Below are 21,844 nucleotides of genomic sequence, written 5' to 3' on the forward strand. Positions count from 1 at the left end.
AAATGAAAAATGGACACCAGATGGAAGTGTCTTGAGGTCCTTGTGCAGATGGTTTACCCACTATAGGTGTAAGGACCCCACCAGGCCCTGTTCTCCCAGGACGGAACCTGGACAAGATTCAGAGCATGAACGTGCCAGGATAGCCCGTGGGCATTGCTTATCTTCCTGCTCTCACCCTCTCTGCCTCCTGTGTTCCACCTGAATCCAGGTAACCAACGAGCCTCCTAAAGGCTTACGTGCAAATATCAGACGAGCATTTACTGAAATGACGCCTTCATTTTTTGAAGAAAACATACTCGGGAAAAAATGGAGACAAATAATTTTTGGCATTTGTTTCTTCCACGCAATTATTCAGGTACATTCAATTCTGCTTCTTAAAAGAAACGAGAAAGTGTATTTTGTTAAAATAAATAAAAAGTAAGAATTAAACGACAGCTTACAAATGGCATCGTGAAATGCGGAGGGCCTGTTCTGTGTCTGAACCCTCGTCGTCGTGAGACCTCGGTGTTCCCCCTGCCTCAGTATCCCACAGCCCTGCCTCCTAGCTCTGTTCTGATCTGACCACAGAATGCCACCGCCTGCCTGACTGCAGCAGGTCAAAGTCACAGCACAAAACTGATCTCCAAAACCTGCTTCCCCTCCACACTCTGCTTCTGAAATCACTGACCCCCTTCTGTCAGGCACCTACAACCAACATTTCAGGATTATTTTTGTTCCTCTTGACGCATATATATCATGTCAGTCATTCAACCTCATTTTTCTTGCAATAATTTTAGTCTCAGCTGTTCCTATTTGAGTGGCTGCACCAACCTGCACAGCTTCCGCCCTGTGACTAGCCCCAAGTCCCCTGAAAGATGACCTTCACATCAGTACTCCGTTCTCCTTCCTTCTGCTCAGACCTCACGGCTGTGGTCTGGCGGCCATCGTGTGGCCTTGTGCTTGAAGTCTGACTCTCCAAAGACGTATCTCTAGAGAGCGCTTTGGTTAGATTTGCTGACTGCTTTTCAAATGTGTGTAGTCTATAGGGAAATAATCAGTATGGGAAAATAAACAAAGATTAAAGATGCAAGGTACGGCGTAAGTAAACAAGGGCCTACAAGAGATCCAAGAGGATTCGGGGTGCCAGGTGTGAGACCCTTGTTCTAATAAAGGCAGTTGAGATGAGGCAGTGGTTTAAGATTTAGAGAAATTTTGAAACCAAGAGAACATAGGACCAACATAGGACCAATCGTCTGGCATAATCCGTTTAGAAGTAAGAAATTAAGGTGGGATGGCTAGAAAACAAACAGAAGGAAAGGTTTCATTACGAGAAGGCATGAAACAAGGATTGTGATTCTGTGTACCGGCTGTAAAAATGACCAGCGCTAGAGAGAAGTCGGTATGTAGTGAGCACAGCATGGCCTGACCCAAGAGCCTGGGTGATGGACACACTCCGAACAATAGGGGGAGCTCTCTCCACCAGATGGAGGATTTGTGTATTTTTATGACACTCGGTGGGATATTTCCCCCCCCTATTTCGATGGAGAAATGTTTTATTTTACCATGAAGAACAAATGTTCTTTGACAGGTCTGTCCCATTCCCAGTAATATAAACATTCCTTTAGAAATATTGGAGAAGGGACAGTACTGGGGGAAGAGGTGCCTCCTCCTTTGGTGGGTGCTAAACAAAGCCCACTGAAGTTAACCGCATACTTCCAACTGGTTTTACAGAGGGGGATACCCAACTTCAATAGAAACCTTTCAGTCTTCAATATTTTACGCAAAATTAGTTTTCTTAGTTCAATTTTATTTAACACTGTTTTCATTTTTCATTCTAGGAAAGAAAAAAGTTTGGCCCTCTTGGTTGGAATATCTGCTACGAATTTAACGACAGTGACAGGGAATGTGCCTTACTGAACCTCAACCTTTATTGTCAAGAAGGGAAGATTCCTTGGGATGCGCTGATTTACATTACTGGTCAGTATTGTCCACGTGACCAGGGCGTCCAGCCATGTGCCACACATCTGGCCATACGGAGATGGCCGCCTCCCCAGTGTTGGATGGTGGTGGTGACGACTTCTGATATTCCCTTTGTGGAGATAAGACCATGATCAGAATATTGTAAGAATATTCACACACAGAAAAATGGGGCAAATGTTTCCTCCAATAATAATAGCAAAAGCTTATGTTCCTCTTGCTACATGCCAAGGATCCTTTTAAGCACTTCCCATTAATTAGCAGATTTAATTCTCACAACAAGGTTGTGGGTTCTATCTCCAGTCAGGGCACATACAAGAAGCAACCAATGAATGCAAAAATAAATGGAACAACAAATATCCCTACCTCTCTCGCGCGCGCGCAAGTAAATCAATAAATAAAAGTACATATCATTCTTAGTTGTAATTTGTGGATCACGGTGCAGCATGCTGAATGTAGCTTGTCTGTGGAAAGAGAGATGGGATACCAGTAAGTTTAATTCCCCATAGCATAATTTCTGAGAGGCAAGTTGTCTCTTTGACCTTGACTCTTATCTTTCTTCACTGGATTAATGTCAATAATGTATAAGGTACATAGTGTGGATGCCTTGTTTGTAAATGTTTTATTCCATTTTAATCACTGCCCCCCACTCCCACCCCTACCAAAAGAAATATTTCATAGAAAGCACGTTTTATAATACTGGAGCCAGTGATGGGATGAGACCCAAAATCAATATTTCGATGCGAAAAAAACAGGAAGGAATAAATATGTGAACAGAACTCAGTGGCTTTAGTTTCAGTTACCTGGAAAAAGCAAAATAATTAGGGAAGAGTACATATACTAGATGTTTTTCTGCTTTTTAGAAATTGACTTTTATTCTCTCTCGGGGGAGGTAGTGGAAGGAAACTCTATTGTGCTATTTCCACTTTCGGTACCAAATAAATGTGTATATAAATGCACCTATTAGAATTGACCTATTTATATCAATGAAAAACAAACAATGCTATGTTTTAAAATGCAAATCCTTTGCAGGAGAAATTACATATGGTGGTAGAGTTACAGACACCTGGGATCAAAGATGCCTTCGTACTGTCTTGAAAAGATTCTTTTCTCCTGAAACATTAGAAGAGGAGTATAAATATTCCGAATCAGGTGAATGGCTTTTCAGTGCTATGGGGAAAGACCTCTTCTAAGAAGTTGTTGAAAGCATCTCAGTTTTCCACACAGGGGTTCTCTGTGTCCATCCCTCACAACCCAGCCCCTGTGCCCACCCTATCCCCATGCTTGACCATGCTCAAAACTGGTTTGGTCGTAACAGCACAAGGACAGCTACTATGCATTAACCACTTGGAATTATTTCTTTTCTAAAATATCATAAGAATATGTGTATTCTGTCTAAATGTGTTTTCCAAGTTATATAAATTTGGAGCCCTTCACAAGGCGTAACTTTCAGCAACACATCCCTGAATTCTAGAATCTTGAAATGATCAGCAGGAGACACCCTGAAAGGTTAGGACACTAGGCACGACATGGAGACTTGGGAAAAACAGTCCTTGTTTCTCTGCGAGACAGCCGATGACAGCCACCACCTGAGCCTGGCAGAGAGCTACCAAACTTAGTGGTACAAAGCTGGCCTGAGACATCTGCCTTCTGTGTTTTCGATGACAGGCATCTATTTTGCACCCTTGGCTGACAGCCTACAAGAGTTTAAAGATTACATTGAAAAGCTACCTTTGATAGACGACCCAGAAATATTTGGAATGCATGAAAATGCCAACCTCGTTTTCCAGGTATGTGGCCTTTCAACTTAAAACACATACTCATATTGTATATGTAAACTTGAAACATCAGTAATCACCTTACCAGCTCTGTAAATTATAATATTCTTAAATAAGCAAATAAAATAAATGTTTCACCTTAACTTCAGCAGTTGGTTTTCCGGTTTAGCCTGCTCTTTCTGGATCCTTCACAGAATCCTGAAATCATGCATTTTCCCGTCACGGGCCACCCTCTCCCTCCCCCAGCCTTCTGCCTGCTCCTCAGTCTACCTGCTGGTCTACCACAGCCTGGGGCTTTGGATGATCGTCCAGACAGTCCTTTCTCCTTTGCCTCTCTCCCTCCATGCCAAGCATATCTGTATATTAGACAAAGACTTACGGACCCACAGATGATTACATTAGAAAAGTACAGTAACACATATCCGAGGCAGATACATTTAGGCACTGTTCTTTGAAAGCACAGCTCATCAAGGTCCCAGTCCAGACCACAGCAATAGGTCCAAAGAACAAACTGGACCAGTGGACTCCGCTAAGACCTGCAGACTCCGCACCATTACCTAAGAGTAGTCCAAGCCCCTCAGCACGGCATTCGGGGCTCCCCCAGGAACTAGCCACCTGGTCCGGGGTCTGTGACTAAACCAAAGCCATGGAGTGAGGTATGTCCCTGAGGGCCCTGGAATGCTCTGAAGATTAAAAGGAATCATCTTTCTCCCTCTGTTTTTCCCCCTAATCTTCTTTCTTTTTAACTTAAATTTTGCCCCTACAGGTGTTAGAGGGTGAGGTTTGCCCAGATATCGAGGAACCCACGCAAAACGACCGTGGAACTTCCAGAAAGAACACCAAGAGGGGAAGGCCCTGAAACCTCATGCCATGTTCTCCCCCGGGAAAACCGCCTCGCTGCTCGGCGAGCACTTAGAATCATCCGCCTTATTTTTCCTTACTCTGCTTCCAGCAGGAAAAAGGCGGCCAAACCCAGCGTCCATACTCACTCACAGCTGACGCCTGCCCTGCGGGGGGTGGCTGGGGGGAGGGCGCGGAGCCGAGATGGTGAGACTCACCGACCCTGAGAGTACCGCAGTGTTGGTAGGAGTGGACCTGGCGGTGTGGACCTGGGAGTGGAGTGTTCTTGTGTTTTCTGTTGGTTCCGAATGACGGAGAATGAGACAATGTAGCAAGTCCCCAGGAAGGTTTCTGTCCAGCCTCCCTTCCTCCATGTTTCTGGTACAATACATGCCCTACCCCGCCCCTTCCTCCTCTGACCTCCCCCTACCTTCGCGGAGGTGACCATGTGACTCAGGCCTGGCCAGAGGCAGCACCCCATCACCTCGCCACTTGAACTGGTCCACGGAGCAGGCACACGGCCCATGCCAGGTGAAGGGGAGCCCCTTCCTGAGAGAGTTTATACAGAGGCTGAGGTGGGGGGAGGCCCTCTCTTTCCTCTTGGAATCACTGGCTAGCATGCTTATATCTGAAGCATTCTGCGGCTTGATCCCTGCCACCCCCACCACTCTCCCTACCACGGAAAAGAAGGCCCGCTGCCATGGGAGAGAAACCACCACGCATGCACAGGAGAGCATTAGATCTGTTCCCGAAACCCACATGGCTTGTGTTCTCCTCCCAGCTGTGTGGGCCCACAGCTTCCTTTGCTTTGCCTCGGCAGGTTTAGGTTAGATCATTCTGCCTCTTATCATCAGTAGAGTTTTAACACGAAAGATACAAATGATTCCTTCCTTAGCCCAGCAAACTATACTTACATAGGTGCTTATAGTAAAGAAAATTGAACCTAAGCAAGAAAACTGAACCTTGACCTGTGCACAACAGTTGGAGATACAAGGAAGAAATTTGCCTCCGGAGAGAATAATGAGCATCAATAAATCAAGGGCCATCTGCATAGACTGTCTATGAGCAGACAAATCTATTGTCTCTTTTCTGATTAGAGGCTGAAAAAATAGAAAGAGAAAACCGACAGAGGCTTAGTAAATGGGGGTGGGGGGCGCACTGGAAGATAAGGGGTAGGAAACACCAGCCAGAAGACACAGACTCGCCCTCTGCCAATCGTCTTCTACAATAACCAGAAAATAAAGAATATGTTTTGGTATCTAGGGTAGGTTATGAGACCTAATCTATATGAAAGACAAAACCCAAATGTGAGAACAAGCTGACATGTATATACCAAAGATGCCACAAGATGTGTGAGAATGAAATGCTTCAAGGAAACTAAAAATAACAAAATTAAAAACTTCTTTGGAGGCTTAAAGACCAGAACTGGAATATAGATTATCACACATATGACGTAGGGAACAAACTCAATACGCTTTCGAAAATGCAGGTTAAAATGTCCAAAAATAGAAATGCTGAGAGAGGACCATAGTGCAAGGAGATTCAGAAAAACAATGAGAAACAAAAGCTATAATGTTTTGCTTTGTAGAAAAAGAAAAAATCTGAAGCTGTGCATGGACATATTCTAGCACTGGTTTGGAACTATAATAAGAAAAAGGTCATGTTAGCATCTAGCCCACCTCCTCCTCAACATCCCCCCCGCCCCCGCCAAAAAAAAACATGTAAATGGAATACTATATTAGTCAGGATGGACTCAGCTGTGCTGCAGTAAGAAAACTACTCAAGTCCCAATGATTCAGTGGCAAAGGGGCTGTGCCTCACATAGTCCTCCTGGGACCCAGTCGGACAAAGGCACTCTTACAGCACGGCTGCACTGGAAGAAATGCCCTCTTCGTTCACTGCAGCATGGGAAGACAGAGACTAAAGAATTATGCGTAGGCTTTTCATTGCCTCACCCTACACAGTCCACCATCACTCTGACTCACATCTATTGGGCAGACTAGTCACGTGAACCACTTTTCTGTAAGGATGCAAGAAAGTATAATCTTTGCTGTGCCCTGGGAATGGGTCCTCGCCAGAAGTCTCTAATTCAGTGCTGTCATAGGGAGTAATACAAGGCTGGCTGCATGGTTTCAAGACTCTTCCATCCAACCAAGAGGTCAAGAACTAAAATGGGAAAGCCATGCTATTAAATGACTGGCACTGAGCAAGGAAACTAAACTATTTAACTATAGAATTAAGTAAATAACTTCATATATGTGTTTATAGCCTAATGAATATGTCAATAGTAATGTTTGAAAGAATGTCTATTATAAAATATAATTTTAACACTCAAGAGCTAAAATCCCAGGTCTGAGCTCCTTTCTCAGGTAAAGAGATGATGTATGTTGTGACTGGGGTTTCAAAGCCAAGGACTAGAGATTGGAAAAGGATAGTTTGAAAGGCCTTCAACAAGACCATGGAACAGCCCACCACCCATTCTGTATACAGTGCTGCACATGGGCATCTGAGTTACCTTCACAAGAGCTGGTGAGAGCTACAGAAAGGAAACCTCTAAGAGATTCCAACAAATAGACACAAGAAAAATACAATGGCCCTGGCCAGTTTGGCTCAGCTGTTAGAGCGTTGGCCTGCGGTCCGGAGAGACCCGGGTTCGGTTCCCGCTAAGGGCACGTACTTCGGTTGCAGTTTGTCCCCGGCCCTGGTTGGTCATGCGGGTGGCAGCCACTTGATGTGTCCCTTCACATCGATGTTTCTCACTCTCTCTCCCACCCACTCTATCTGTACAAAAAATGGAAAAAATATCCTCAGGTGAGGATAAAAAAAAGAAAAATACGATGTTTTTCTGAATAGACAAAAAATGTAGAAAAATTAACAATATTTAACTCACATTGGAATAAACCTGGAATAAAAATTTCTAAGCATAAAAAGTAATAAAAAAATAAACCATATTAGAAAGAGCCAGTATGTGTAACTATATCTGAAACTCTCATAAGTATGGGGGGGAGGGCATAATACAATTAAAAGACAAGTGACAACGCAAAACACTGAGGGATTGAGCAAAAAAAAAGAAAAAGAAAAGGCACCCATGGACATGGACAAAGTGTAGTGATTGCAGAGGCAAGGTGGGGGGTGGAGGTAGAAGAAGGCATAGAGGGGATAAATGGTGCTGAAAAAATAAAAAATATATGGGGAGGAAAGTTAACTATCTGGACATGGGACATTTTCCAGGACAAACCTGGATATGTTGGTCCACAAACTAAGTATCAATAGGTCTAAAAAGATAGCTATCATACAAAGTATCTTTTCCAACCACAATGGGATAAAATTAGAAATCAATAAAACCATAGTAATCAGAACAGTGTGGCATAAAGACAGACATATAGGACAATGGAATAGAACAGAGTCCAGAAATAAGCCCTCACATATATGGTCAAATGCTTTTTGACAAGGATACCAAGACCATTCAACGGGGAAAGGACAGTCTTTCCAACAAATGGTGCTGGGAAAACTGTATATCCACATGCGAAAGAATGAGGTCATCCCCTTACCTAATGCCATATAAAAAAATTAGCTCACAATAAATCAAAGACCTAAATCTAAGACCTAAAACTCTTAGAAGAAAACACAGGATAAAAGCTTCATTATATCAGATTTGGCAGTTATTTCTTAGATACAACAGGAAAGGCACAGATAACAAAAGAAAAAAATAGACAAATTGTACTTCATGAAAATTTTTAAATTTTGTGCATTAAAAGACACTATCAACAGAGCAAAAAGGCAATCTACAGAATGGGACAAAATATCTGCAAATTATATACCTTACAAGGGATTAATATCTAGAATATATAGAGAATTCTTAAAAACTCAACAACCCAATTCAAAAATGGGCAAAGGACTTCAATAGATATTTCTTCAAGGAAGATATACAAATGACCAGAGGGAACACAAAAAGATGCTCAACATCACTATTCACTAGGGAAACGTAAATCGAAACTACAATGAGATACCACGTCACAGCCATTAGGTTGGCTGCTATCGAAATTACACAAATCAACAAGTATTGGCAAGATGTAGAGATACTGGAGCCCTTGTGCGGTGTTGGTAGGAATGTCAAATGTTATAGTGGCTGTAAAAACAAAAAAAGGATAGTGACTCCTCAAAAAATTAAAAATAGAATTACCATATGATCCAGCAAATGCATTTCTGGGTATATACCCAAAAGAACTGACACATCACTTAAGGCAAAAGAAACAAAGGAGAAAATGAACACATGGGACTACATCAAACTCAAAAGCTTCTGCACAGCGAAAGATACAATCATCAAAACGGAAAGGCTACCCACTGTATGGGAGAGCATAATTGCCAATGATATATCAGATAAGGGGTTAATTTCCAATACATATAGAGTGCTCATACAACTCCACAAAAGGAAGACAAAGAATCCTATTAAAAAATGGGCAGAGGAACTAAATAGACACCTCTCCAAACAGGACATACAAATGGCTAAGAGACATATGAAGAAATGTCCAACATCACTAATCATCAGAGAGATGCAAATTAAAACAACAATGAGGTATCACCTCACACCTGTCAGAATGGCCGCCATCAACAAATCATCAAACAACAAGTGTTGGCGAGGGTGTGGAGAAAAGGGGACTCTAGTACACTGCTGGTGGGAATGCAGGCTGGTGCAGCCACTATGGAAAACAATATGGTGTCACCTCAAAAAATTAAAAATTGATCTTCCATTTGACCCAGTGATCCCACTTCTAGGAATATACCCTAAGAAGCATAAAACACCAATAAGAAAGAATATATGTACCCCCATCTTTGTAGCAGCACTATTTACAATCGCTAAGATCTGGAAACAGCCCAAGTGCCCATCAGTAGACGAATGGATCAAAAAGCTGTGGTACATATACACAATGGAGTACTACGCAGTGGTAAGAAAGAAAGATCTCTTATCCTTTGAGACGACATGGAGGGACCTGGAAAGTATCATCCTAAGTGAAACAAGCCAAACAGAGAAAGACAAATTTCATATGATCTCACTTATTTGTGGAATATAATGAACATAACAGTTTGAGGAATGGGGTAGTTCCAGAGACGCGGAAGCGGGGTACAGACTGACAATCCCCTAAGGAGTGGGGAGGTGGGGGAGGGATGAACCACAGAACTTATACGCATGTATGCATGAACAGTGGACATGGACAACAATCTGGGGAAGGGTCAGGGAGGGAAGGGGGAGGGGGGAATCAGTGGGGGGAAAAAGGAGAATCATCTGTAACAAAAATTAATCAATAAAAAAATTTTTAAAAAAAGAACTGAAAACCAGGACACAGGCAGCTATTTGTACACCCAGGTTCATAGCACCATTATTTCCAGTAACTAAAACATGGAAGCAACCTAAATGTCCATCAACAGATGAATGGATAAGCAAAATATGGTGTATGCATACAATGAAATATTATTCGGCCTTAAAAAGGAAGGAAATTCTGCAATATGCTACAACGTGGATGAACCTTGAGGACATAATGCTAAGTGACATAAGCCAGTCACATAAAGACAAATACTGTACAATTCTACTCTTATGAGGTGTGTAGAGTAGTCAAAATCAGAGAGACAGAAAATAGAAGGATGGTTGCCAGGGGCTGGAGAGGAGGTAATGAGTTGTTGTTCAATGGATATAGAGTCTCAGTTTTACTAGATAAAAATTTACTAGAAAAAAATTTACTAGATAAGAGTTATGGAGGGGGAGGAGAGAAACAGTGGGGGGAAAAGGAGAAATATCTGTAACAAAAATTAATTAATTAATTAATTAAAAAATAAATAATAAAATAGTGCTCATTTTAAAAGAAGAGTTAAATAGATTGTGGTGATGTTTTAATAACATTATTACACCTAAAAATAGTTAAGATAGTAAATTTTATGTTATGTGTATTTTACCACAAGAAAAAAATGGGGGGAAAGTTAATTATCCTTATTATAGAATTATCTCCTATAATCAATAATAAACACTAAAAATAAAAATATGCAAAATACATGAATAATACAAAGACTATGTGAATCATCAAAGAAGTGTTTACCTATTAAATTGGAAAAGATTTTTTAAACAATGATATCAATTCCTCTAAAGATACAGAAAGACAGATCCTCTGATACACTGTTGTTGAGAATGTGAATTGATACAATGTCCTTAGAAATCAATGCAGTAATGCACAGGTTTAAAATATTCCTTTGGTAATATATCATTCAAAGAATTTAAAAATAGTGGATGAAATTCATATATAGATATTCTATTCACAAAGTTCTATAAAATCTAAGAACTGAAAATGTCCAAAAGGTAGATAAATAGCTGATGCATTCATATCACTGAGTATCATAAAGTCACTTAAAGCATGACTCGTGAGGATTTTTCAGTGCTATGAAAAAATGTTCATGAAACTGAAAAACAATACTACATAAATTGTATGGGTTCAAACTGTTTAACTGTATGTACACAAATAAAGAAAATGTCCAAGGTATGGGGGGAGGGCAAAATAAAGTTATAAATATCTCTGTAAAACAGAATCGTTAAAATGTTTTCTCTGTACTTTTCTGTGTTTTTAAATTTTCCATAGTAAGCCATAATACTTTTATTTAAATAGCATTTTCTCAATTAGAAAATTATGTTCTACAATTCAGTTCTCATTATTTCTTTCTCACTTTCATAACTAACTTTTAAATGATCAGCTAAAAAAAATTTAACCATTTTTATTACAGATATATATATATATATGTAACATAAAATTTATCAGTTTAGGCATTTTTAAGTATATAAGTCAGTGGCAGTAAGAACTCTCACACTGTTATTCAACCAAAAAATTTTAACTATAACACTGACAACTAAGTACTGTGCATTTCCAATGAGCCCATTTTACCAACCCTACCTTCAACATAGAAAATGAAAATTCCTTGCTTTTGATAACTGCTATGATTTTGGTACGTGAACTACGTTTGCTACAAAATTATTTTTTGAGAACTTGAGGCTTCACTGTTCTCTGTCTTCCCACCATTGCAGTACAAAGAGACCAACAGTTTAATCAACACCATACTTGAGGTTCAGCCAAGGTCTTCTTCCGGTGGAGAGGGGAAAAGCAATGATGAAATTGTCCAAGATCTTGTTACTTCTATCCAGACCAGAGTTCCAGGTAAAAAATAATTTCTGGCATCTGTATATAATGAAACATTTAGGAATGAACTCAGAGAGCTGAGTGATAGGCAGGTGTCCAAATTGCTTACTATGCAGATTTTTTTTTCTCTTTGTTTTTCTTTTTTGTAGTCTTACATAAATTCATTTTATTTATTTATTTATTTATTTAATTTATTTTTGTTACAGATGTTCCTTCTTTGTCCCCCATTGACACCCTCCTCCTGATCCCACCCCCCAGTGTTGTTGTCTATGTTCATGGCTATGCATACATGCATATAAGTTCTGTGGTTTGTGTCTTCCCTCCCCCCCCCCCCCGAATCCCCCTCTTCTGAGGTTTGTCAGTTTGTACCCTACTTCTATGTTTCTGGGTCTATTTTGTTCATCAGCTTGTTTTGTTCATTATATTCCCCAAATAAGTGAGATCATGTGATATTTGTCTTTCTCTGCTTGGTTTGTTTCACTTAGCATAATACTCTTCAGGTCCCTCCATGTCGTCTCAAAGGATAAGAGATCTTTCTTTCTTACAGCTGCGTAGTATTCCATCGTGTACATGTACCACAGCTTCTTTATCCACTCATCTACTGACTGACACTTGGGCTGTTTCCAGACCTTAGCAATTGTAAATAGTGCTATGCAGATTTTTCTTTCCGTAGAAAGCTGTGATGGGGCGTGCTCCCTTTGTAGACCAGAAGCCAAAACACCTCAGCGGCCAGCAGCATAAGGAGCAAACTAGTTTCTAGCCAGTGTCACTTTAACTAGACTTTTTTTCTAGTTTTCCTAATGTCTCTACATCTGTGCCATCCAAGAAAGTAGCCACTAGCCACATGTAGCTACTTAAACTTGAATTTAAAATTCATTTTCTCAGTTGCACAAGCAGCATTTCAAGTGCTCCCATATTGGATAATAAAGATCACTTCCATTATCGTAAAATCTTCTATTGGACAGCCCTGTTCTAAATCCATGTCATTTTTTTTTTCTCTATTCAAGATAAATAGCTAAATTAATGTTACCTTGTTTTCTGGTGAGTTAAGGAATCTTCCTGAATGATCATAGAGACCCACTTTTACACCTTTCTTAAGATAACTGCAGGTCTAAATTTATTAATTCACTGTCCATGGTTGGAAGAGAGGTCATTGCAGGGAAAAGAAAACTAAACAGAAAACAAAACAGTGACTGTAAAGTAAACTGTGTTTCTCTCTCTACTCACAATCCTTCTGACACCAAACGTATGGCTCTTCCCTCACGTCAAGCAGTTCTCAAACTCTCCGGACATCAGCGGGGTCCCTACCATTTAATTATGACACTGACTACCCAGAGTTAGCACAGACCCCACAGGTTAAAGGCTCAGTCCCACAACAAGACTCCCCCCACCCCCACTGTAGATGCCAGTGGCAAGTCCCAGGTTGTGACCTGTACTTCTGACCAGCCAGCTGTGAACTGAGGGTTGCCACAACCCCAGCCCCTTCTTGGGTTCAGCAATTTTCTAGAACAGCTCACAGGACTCAGAAAACAGTCCGTTACATTTACCAGTTTATTATAATTTTTTTCTTTATTTATTTTTAGAGAGAGAAGAAGGGAGAGGGAGAGAGAGATGGGAACATTGATTAGAGAGAATATTGATTGGCCGCCTCCTGCATGCCCCCCACTGGGAGTTTGGCCCACAACCTGGGCATGTGCCCTGACCAGGAACCTAACCAGCAAACTCTTGGCACATGGGCTGATGCTCAACCACTGAGCCACACCAGCCGGGCTTTACCAGTTTATTTTAAAAGCTATTGTAAAGGATAAACATAAAGAGCCAGATGAAGAGGTCCACAGGCCAGGGCCAGAAGACTCCTGAGTGGTGGGGCTGCTGTCCCCGTGGAGTCCGGCACCATGCATGCGCCCACCAGCCCAGAAGCTCTCCAGACCCTGCGGTAAGGGTTCTTATGGAGGCTTCATTTCGTAGGCAAGGTTGGTTGATCAAATCATCAACCTCCAGCCCCTCTCCTCTCCTAAGAGGTCAGAGAATGAAACTGAACGTTCTAAGTCGCTAGTCTCAGGGCTGGTTCTGCTGACAAGCAGCTTCCCCATGTTCCGGGGCTTTTCCAGAAGTCAGTTCATCAGCTAAACTGGATGTGGGTGAAAGGGGCTTGTTATAAATAACAGAAGATGCTCCTTTTACCTTTACCACTCAGGAGCTATTTCAGGAGCAGGGTCAAAAATGAAATATTATTTTTAAAAATGATGCCCCTATTGTTTTTATCACTTAGGAAATTACAAGGGTTTTAGGAGCTCTGGCTAGGAGCTAGGGATGAAGACCAAAATATATATTTCTTATTATATTACAGTATCACAGATTAAGTCTTGCCAAGTCCCCCGCGGGGAAAGGGGGGCCTGTGTAACCTCAGAAACCAGTTATCTGCCTCCTAAAGCAGGCCTCAAAAGAATCTCTTCTTGAGTAGAGTTCTGTTGAAGTTGAAGCAAACTGAGTCAGTTATTGTCGAAAGTAATTTTTAATAAATATAATATGGAGGACTGAGCAGAAATGGGATGAGGATGGATGGATGAATGGATGGATGGATGAATGCAGGGATGAATGGGTAAATGGATACATGAATGGGTAGATGGATGAATGAGTGGGTGGGTGGATGGATGGATGGATGGATGGATGCATGTATGAATGGGTAAATGGAGGCATGAATGGGCAGATGGATGAATGGGTGGGTGGGTGGATGGATGGATGAATGTAGGGATGAATGGGTAAATGGATGCATGAATGGGTAGATGGATGGATGGATGGATGGATGGATGGATGGATGGATGAATGGGTAAATGGATGCATGAATGGGCAGATGGATGAATGGATGGATGGGTGGATGGATGGAAATAAAATGTATTTGTCTCATAGAGTTACACAGACACCTAGGGGGTTTTCTCTCCAAGCTTCACAAAGCTTACACTTTTACTGTGAAATGTGAAGCGATGCCATTTGCTGAGACTCAGGGAGGGGATGGAGTTAGCTCAACAAGAGAACTGACGGTTTGGAACAGCGTGTGACGGGCACTGTTATTGGTGAGGTGCACACTGTGTCCCCACCCATTTCCATGGAAGTAGAGCTCTTGGGGTGCCACAGAAAAAAGAATTTCCTGAGGCCTCCACAGGGGGATGAGGTATTGTGGAATGTTTTACTGATGAGGTAAAATTAAGGGGGTTTCCTTCCAAGGTCCCATCTCCCTTGTCTCACCATGGAAAAAGTCCAATCTTGTCTCCATCAGAGCTAAAATTAAAGCCACTGCCCCGAGTTTCTGCTCCATGTTAAAGCACAGTCCAGTCCAGCATCTGGCTAGCTCAGCTTGTGTTTCCAACTGCAGGCCATTGTGTGTGGGGCCCGCATGGTCATGGGCCATGCAGCTGCTTAAGGCCACAGGGCGGGCTAGCACACAGGCTAGCGAGGGTCACGGAACAAGAGAATGCAAGGAAGCAGGAGCAAAGCAAGCAAGAGAGAATTATTTGCCTGGGGATTTTAATCTTCCAAGAGTTGGTGTGCTCACAGTGCTCCACCCCCTAGCCAATTACCTTTTGCAGGCTAACCTGAGAGGTAAGCACCATCCCTACATCACCCCGACTTCACTGTGCACGTGTCCATCTCCCCTTTCATTTGACCCCTTCCCCCAGTGATCTGCAGGGAATGGACCAGTGGTTCCCTGGGGAGTGTGAAGTTGCAGCTTCCTGGTGAAGCTGCCCAGATGGCCATGCTTACAATGACTGTCCTCTGCTTTGCTCTCTTTCTACTATTAATATTAATAACTAGCTAATTACGATGATAACAAAACAACAGAAGGAGAAGGCCATGCAATGTGGACCCAAGAGACTGGACTAACCCACACTGCTGTGTGATTTTTCTACAGCAGCCAAAATGTGAGTGGTTAAGAAGAAATTTGAGCCCTGGCCGGTTTGGCTCAGCGGTTAGAGCGTCGACCTGCGGTCCGGAGAGACCCGGGTTCGGTTCCCGCTAAGGGCACGTACTTCGGTTGCAGTTTGTCCCCGGCCCTGGTTGGTCGTGCGGGTGGCAGCCACTCGATGTGTCCCTTCACGTCGATGTTTCTCTCTCTCTCTCCCTTCCTCTCTCTCCCTCCCACTCTATAAAAAAAAAAAAAAAGAAGAAGAAGAAATTTGATAGATATATTTCAGAGCCATTCATGTACACACACTTTACTCAGATATGCAAGGAAATGCAATTCCTTCATTTTTTTTTCATCCTCACTCGAGGACAATTTTGCATTTATCTTCAGATAGAGCAGGGGGGAGAGAGGGAGGAAGAGAGAGGCAGTGACATGAGAGAGACACATCGAGTGGCTGCCACCCACACGACCCAACCAGGGCCGGGGACAAACTGCAACCAAGGTACATGCCCTTAGTGGGAACCGAACCCCGGTCTCTCTGGTCCGCAGACCGACGCTCTAACCACTGAGCAAAACAAGACAGGGCAGTGCTTTCATTTTTTAGAGCTTATAGGAGCCTCCGTTTGCTGGATTGTAGAGGGAAAGAAGAGCAAAATTTTCAATCCAGCTTGAACCATGGGTCTGTTTCATAATTCAGTCAGTCTCTTTGAATTATGCTCAGTAGCATAGGGTAAATGAGAATCCTCTCTCATCTCTCAGTCTCCCACCACCAACCCTTCCACGCAATGCAGGTGTGCTGGGAAGAGGGAGGCATATGTACCTGCATGGCAGAGAAGACTCAGGCCCCTGGCACCTCTGGTCTCGGGGACGGCTCTTCTCTACCAGGTAGCTTGTCCAGCCAGCATCTGCCACTGACATCCGCATGGCCTGACTCCCTGTCAGCCTGGGCCCAGGTGCAGAAGAAGTTGGCTTGAAGAAAGGTTAAAACAAGTAGATTACAACAGCAATGATAGGAGGTCAGAAATCAATGATAACTGACCAAAGGAACTGGCTTTCTGTGTTTCAGAAACACTAGAAATGGAGACTGCTTCTGAGAGTCTTTTCATCAAGGATTCTCAAGGACGCCTTGACTCCCTGACCACCGTTCTCGGACAAGAAGTGGACCGATTTAACAATCTGCTGAAGCTCATACACGTATGAGCGCTCACTGCCATCACTGCTATGGGGTAGCAAAGCTGTGTAGAGAATCACGTAATAACACGAGTGTGCTTGGAGCTTTCCATTCCCATCACTTCAGCATTCCATTTGAATATGCTAACAGCTGCTCAAAACCAACTTTCTTAACACTGAATTTGCCCTCCCCCAACAAGCCCATGTTCCCTCTCTAATCATGGCTTCGTGACTATGAGACCCTACAAATCCTCGGTGTCCTCATTATCCTTACCACCTTAGAATGACCACTGATAGACTAGAAATTTGATCAGACACCTAAGCACTAGAGCGTTGGTTCTTGTCCCTGACGTCTAGCTTGCATTTAATAAGACAGTCTTTAGGCAGACTGTGAAAGTCAGCATCTCTCAAAGTGTCGCAAAACACCTGCATGAGAATCCACTATGCTGCAAGTTCAAAATGTAGACTCCCAACCCCATTCCAGACCAGAGAGGGAATTCCTGGAAATTCCTGGGAATGTGGATTTTAAATCCGCTCCCCCAAATGACTTCACTGCAACTAAAACTTGAGAATGGCCATCGAGTCCTTTGCCCTTAGGCTGGGGAGTACTTTCTGATGGCCTTGAATTTATGATGGCTAAACACTTTCCAGGTTTCTCTCTGCATAACTTCGATGAGGAAAACACAAAAGCTGGTAGAGAACAAACACTGAGCATTAACAGGAAAAGTGTAACCACCAAGCAGGGAACCAGATGCCTAACACAGAGTCAAGGCTCCGTGATAAGACTGGGGAGGACAGGAGAGGTAAATCTTTTAAAGCCAACGGTCATCTGTCCACTACCAGGAAAACAAAGTCTCTGAATGTGACTGGTTGGCTGGCAATACCCAGGCTTGTGGGTTAGAGGGACACAGCGCAGCTAAATACAGGAAGTCTTCAGCTTGGCACCATGACATCTAGGCAGCAGTATACACCAGAGTCAGCAGGCCAGGTAGCTAGGTCAGGGCTTATCGCCTTCTATATTGACTGAATCAGGGTACAGATTAAGCTGCTGTGATAAAGACCCCAAATACAGCAACTGAAACAAGATGGAAATTCACTTGCCTCTCAGCTAACTGCCCAGAGGGAGCCCCGTCTAGGGCAGGTAGTTGATCTCGCTTTCTGAATTCATCCAGGGATCCCAGCTGGAGGGTGGCTCTTCCAGCCTCAAGGCATGGCTTCCACCTCTGGGTCTAAGGTGCCTGCTCCAAGTGTCCCCTTTTGCCACTCAGTGGGGGGAAAGAGGGCTGAGAAAAACAGCTGCTTCATACAAATGTGATCCAGAAGTTGCATACGTAATTTCTTCTTGTATCCATTAGCCAAAACTCGGTCACATGGCCCCACCCCAGCTGCAAGCCTGGCTCAGAAATAGAGCCTCTGGGGGGACTGCTCTGTACCCAGCTACAACTGCGGGGGCGGGAACTGTCGTTCAAAGGATGCTGCTCATCCCTTGCCCCTTCCACACCACCGCTTGAAGATAGACAAGTCTAAATGCTAGTTCCTCCACGGAATCTTCCTGAACACCGGCCCTTCCCTCCACCACCAGATGACTTAGGAGCCCTTCCTCGGGGCTTCATCATTTCCGATTCTATCACTGTACCTGCCACACTGTTTTGTAACTGCCCCTCCACGAGTAAGGCTTCCCCAGTGGAAAAGGGGACTGGTATATTAGTCATCTCTGTTTCCCTAGTGCCTGACACATACCAAATCTTCCATGAATATTTGAATGTGCCTTCCAGGTCTCCTCATGGTCACCTCTAATGGAGGCCTTCGCCTCATGGAAGCAGACAGGGGAGGAGCCCAGGAAGAACATCCTGCAAGGCAATCCGGAATCGGAGCAGAGCACTCCCGTGTGGGGGGAGGGGGCACTGCGTGCGCATCCTGACCTCTGCCCAGCCCTGCCTTATCCTGGCTCTGTCCGGGGAACGAACAGCAAGGCAGCTCTGGGGTACAGCAAGGCAGCTCTGGGGTACAGTAAGGCAGCTCTGGGATGTAGTAAGGCAGCTCTGGGGTACAGTAAGGCAGCTCTGGAGTGCAGTAAGGCAGCTCTGGGGTGCAGTAAGGCAGCTCTGGGGTGCAATAAGGCAGTTCGGGTGTAGTAAGGCATCTCTGTGGTACAGTAAGGCAGCTCTGGGGTATAGTAAGGCAGCTCTGGGATGCAGCAAGGCAGCCTGGGGTGCAGTAAGGCAGCTCGGGTGTAGTAAGGCAGCTCTGGGGTACAGTAAGGAAGCTCTGGGGTGCAGCAAGGCAGCTCTGGGGTGCAGCAAGGCAGCCTGGGGTGCAGTAAGGCAGCTCTGGGGTGCAGTAAGGCAGCTCTGGAGTGTAGTAAGGCAGCTCTGTGGTACAGTAAGGAAGGCCACAGGCAGCACCTAGGGCCTCAGGGCTGCCATCTGGGTAAGCTCTCTCCTCCAGACAGTGATAGAACTGAGTCAAGCAGGTCCCAGGAGAGACGAGGCCACCCTGTTAGTGAGGCTTCTAGTCGCAGGGAAGGACACCGTAAGATGCTTTCTCCCACGGATGCGCCTCTGTGTTAGCTGCCTCCTCTGGAGCCTGGAGCACGCTCTCCGTCTCCTGGAAGCGCACGGGCGAGGCGCTGGCAGCCCGACCCCTCATCCCTCCGGCTCGGGCCTTCTCCCTGCATTTACATAAGTCTGCTGCTGCCTTTTTCACTTGCAGTGTCTAAGGTGGGGTATTGTTTTTGCCCTGGCCGAGGGCCCCCAGCCGTACTCGGCTGCAAATGGTTGCTCAGATCAGAAGGGCAAATCTAAACTCTTCTTTCATGTGCCCCTGCCTCCTGTGAAGGGACAGGAGGAGGGGACACCTCTATGCGGGAACCGAAGGGGACTCACCTGGCTTTGTCCCCGTGTTTGCTGTCTGTACAACTGCGTGCATGTGATCCTGGCCTTATTTTGTTTTTTAATCAACATAAAGTTGGCCTCTGACACCTTCCTATACTGTTCGCCCAACATGTGGCAGTAGTTTTCACACACCTGGAGCCCAGGAGGGCCGTTCCAGTCTACCCACCCTGCCTTCCTCTTCAGCCGGGTGGCAGGTACCATCCTGAACTTCCATAGCTGCTGTAGCCTCTGTCTTTCGTTGACGTGAGGGAGGATAACGGGCATGTGATAAGGAAGTGTTTCTAGTACTCAGACACTCTGGTATCAGCTAAAAGCCTGGGCTCATCTAAGACTCTCCCCTTTCTATGGGCACCCCCTGGACAAAGTTGGTCCATGGCATGAGGTAGTTCCCACATTCTCACCCCTCCTCCATGGTTCCCAAATCACTAACCATGGGGCCCATTCTTCCTTCAGCCTGGAGGAGAGCTGGACAGTGGCAGTGCTCATTTCTCTAGGCTTCTGAGGACATTTCTACTCCTCCTCCTCCTCTTCCCACTTCACTGGTTTCTGTGATTAACCATCTGAACTGCCCCACTCTCAGATCTTACACCCGTGGGTACATGTTGTAAAATGCATGAGAGATAGGAGGGTCAGACCCACCGGACAGTGTGCAGAGAGGATGGAGCCCAGCAAGAGGGCCTTCCAGCCCAAGGCGGCACCTGCCACCACAAACGGGTGTCATTCCCCCCTGTTAATTACATCCGTGAAGGGCACCAACCCTTTCTTGTTCTTTCAGACTTCTCTAGGAACACTCAGCAAAGCCATTGCTGGACTTGTGGTGATGTCTGAAGAAATGGAAAAGGTGTATAACAGTTTCCTCAACAACCAGGTTCCCTCCCTGTGGTCCAACACAGCCTACCCGTCCCTGAAACCACTAGGATCATGGGTCAAAGACCTTATCCTGAGGACCGCGTTTGTGGACGTAAGGAAATGTTCTTCTTTGGGGTTTGATGAACCTGGTGACAGAGTTGGCCCCAAGGTCCTTAGGGAGCCCTAGCTAACTAAATATCGACAACCCTTGAGGAATCAATCAGCTGAGCCCAGAGAAACAGAAACTTTCAGAACAGCGTCACTTTAAACATCTCACACCAATTATAATGCAGTTTGCCCTGGGCCCTTATTCCAACATCCCATTCTAATTCCACGCCGTCCTTGGAGTTTCAGATCCAGTTCATAGGACCCCACTGAGGGACAGAACCGATCTGAAATGGGTCCAAACTCCATGTGTGATCTCGCTCGCACCTCTCTCTTCTCCGCCCTCTGTAATAACCAGGTTCTGGGTTCGTGGTCAGGCTGGGGCGAGGAAGGGGAACAGGGCAGGCGATAAGGCTGGGGCTGGTGACTAACTCAGGACTGGCTTAGATTCTGCTTCCTGAGAGGCCCCCCAGAATATGACTTTGATATAAATGACAAACTCCATCTCAGAAAAACGGTACATTTTGGTATAATGTTTCTCCTTCAGCTGTGGCTCAAAAGAGGGCAGCCCAAGTCCTTCTGGATCTCCGGGTTCTTCTTTCCTCAAGGATTCCTAACAGGTACGAGTGCTTCCCCCACAAGAATGCCACGGGGAGGCCATGCCTCGTTAGGTCCTGGGTCTCCCGGAACTGGCCAAATGGCTTGGCTGCTAATGGCCTGACCTCGAGGCTACAGGGGAGTCCAGAAAGGCCCTGCCCAGCCTCGCTCGCCAGGGAAAAGGAGGGCAGGACCAGCAGATGCCCCCACACCTAATCCCTGCCCTTCTCGGGGTGCGAAGTGCAAACAGCACTGTCCCTGTGAACACACTGTGCCCAGCTCCCCGTGTGACCCGTGCCCAGGCACCACGTGCTCCCCACTGCTCCGGCCCCAACTCTAGGTGGCTTCCTTCCTTCTAAAGAATACTATTTGTTTAATTACTTTTTAATTATAGCCGACTAAAAAATACTCTCGATGCCCCTCCATCAGCCCAGGGGGTGTGGGGAGCGGTATTCCAGGGATTTCTGCTAGGGCGCTCCAGTGGGCCAAGGCTCTGGGCTACTAGATGCTAATTAGCTGAGCCCTTAATATCTCTCTCTCTCTCTCTCTCTCTCTCTCTCTCTCTCTCTCTCTCTT

At 44.6% G+C, this 21,844-nt stretch overlaps 1 protein-coding gene across 1 annotated transcript in view; it reads left to right on the forward strand.

The window, feature by feature from the left end:
- Positions 1-21,844, forward strand: part of DNAH6 (dynein axonemal heavy chain 6) — a 237,689-nt gene that overhangs the window by 210,470 nt on the left and 5,375 nt on the right. The window contains exons 68-75 of the mRNA XM_036262769.1: positions 209-355; positions 1,818-1,956; positions 2,989-3,108; positions 3,625-3,746; positions 11,638-11,767; positions 16,720-16,847; positions 20,493-20,678; positions 21,219-21,291. Of these exons, the coding sequence (XP_036118662.1) occupies positions 209-355; positions 1,818-1,956; positions 2,989-3,108; positions 3,625-3,746; positions 11,638-11,767; positions 16,720-16,847; positions 20,493-20,678; positions 21,219-21,291 (1,045 nt within the window). The remainder of the gene's footprint in view (positions 1-208; positions 356-1,817; positions 1,957-2,988; positions 3,109-3,624; positions 3,747-11,637; positions 11,768-16,719; positions 16,848-20,492; positions 20,679-21,218; positions 21,292-21,844) is intronic.

This window comes from Molossus molossus, unplaced genomic scaffold (genome assembly GCF_014108415.1).
Source record: "Molossus molossus isolate mMolMol1 unplaced genomic scaffold, mMolMol1.p scaffold_m16_p_15, whole genome shotgun sequence".
NCBI lineage: Eukaryota > Metazoa > Chordata > Mammalia > Chiroptera > Molossidae > Molossus > Molossus molossus.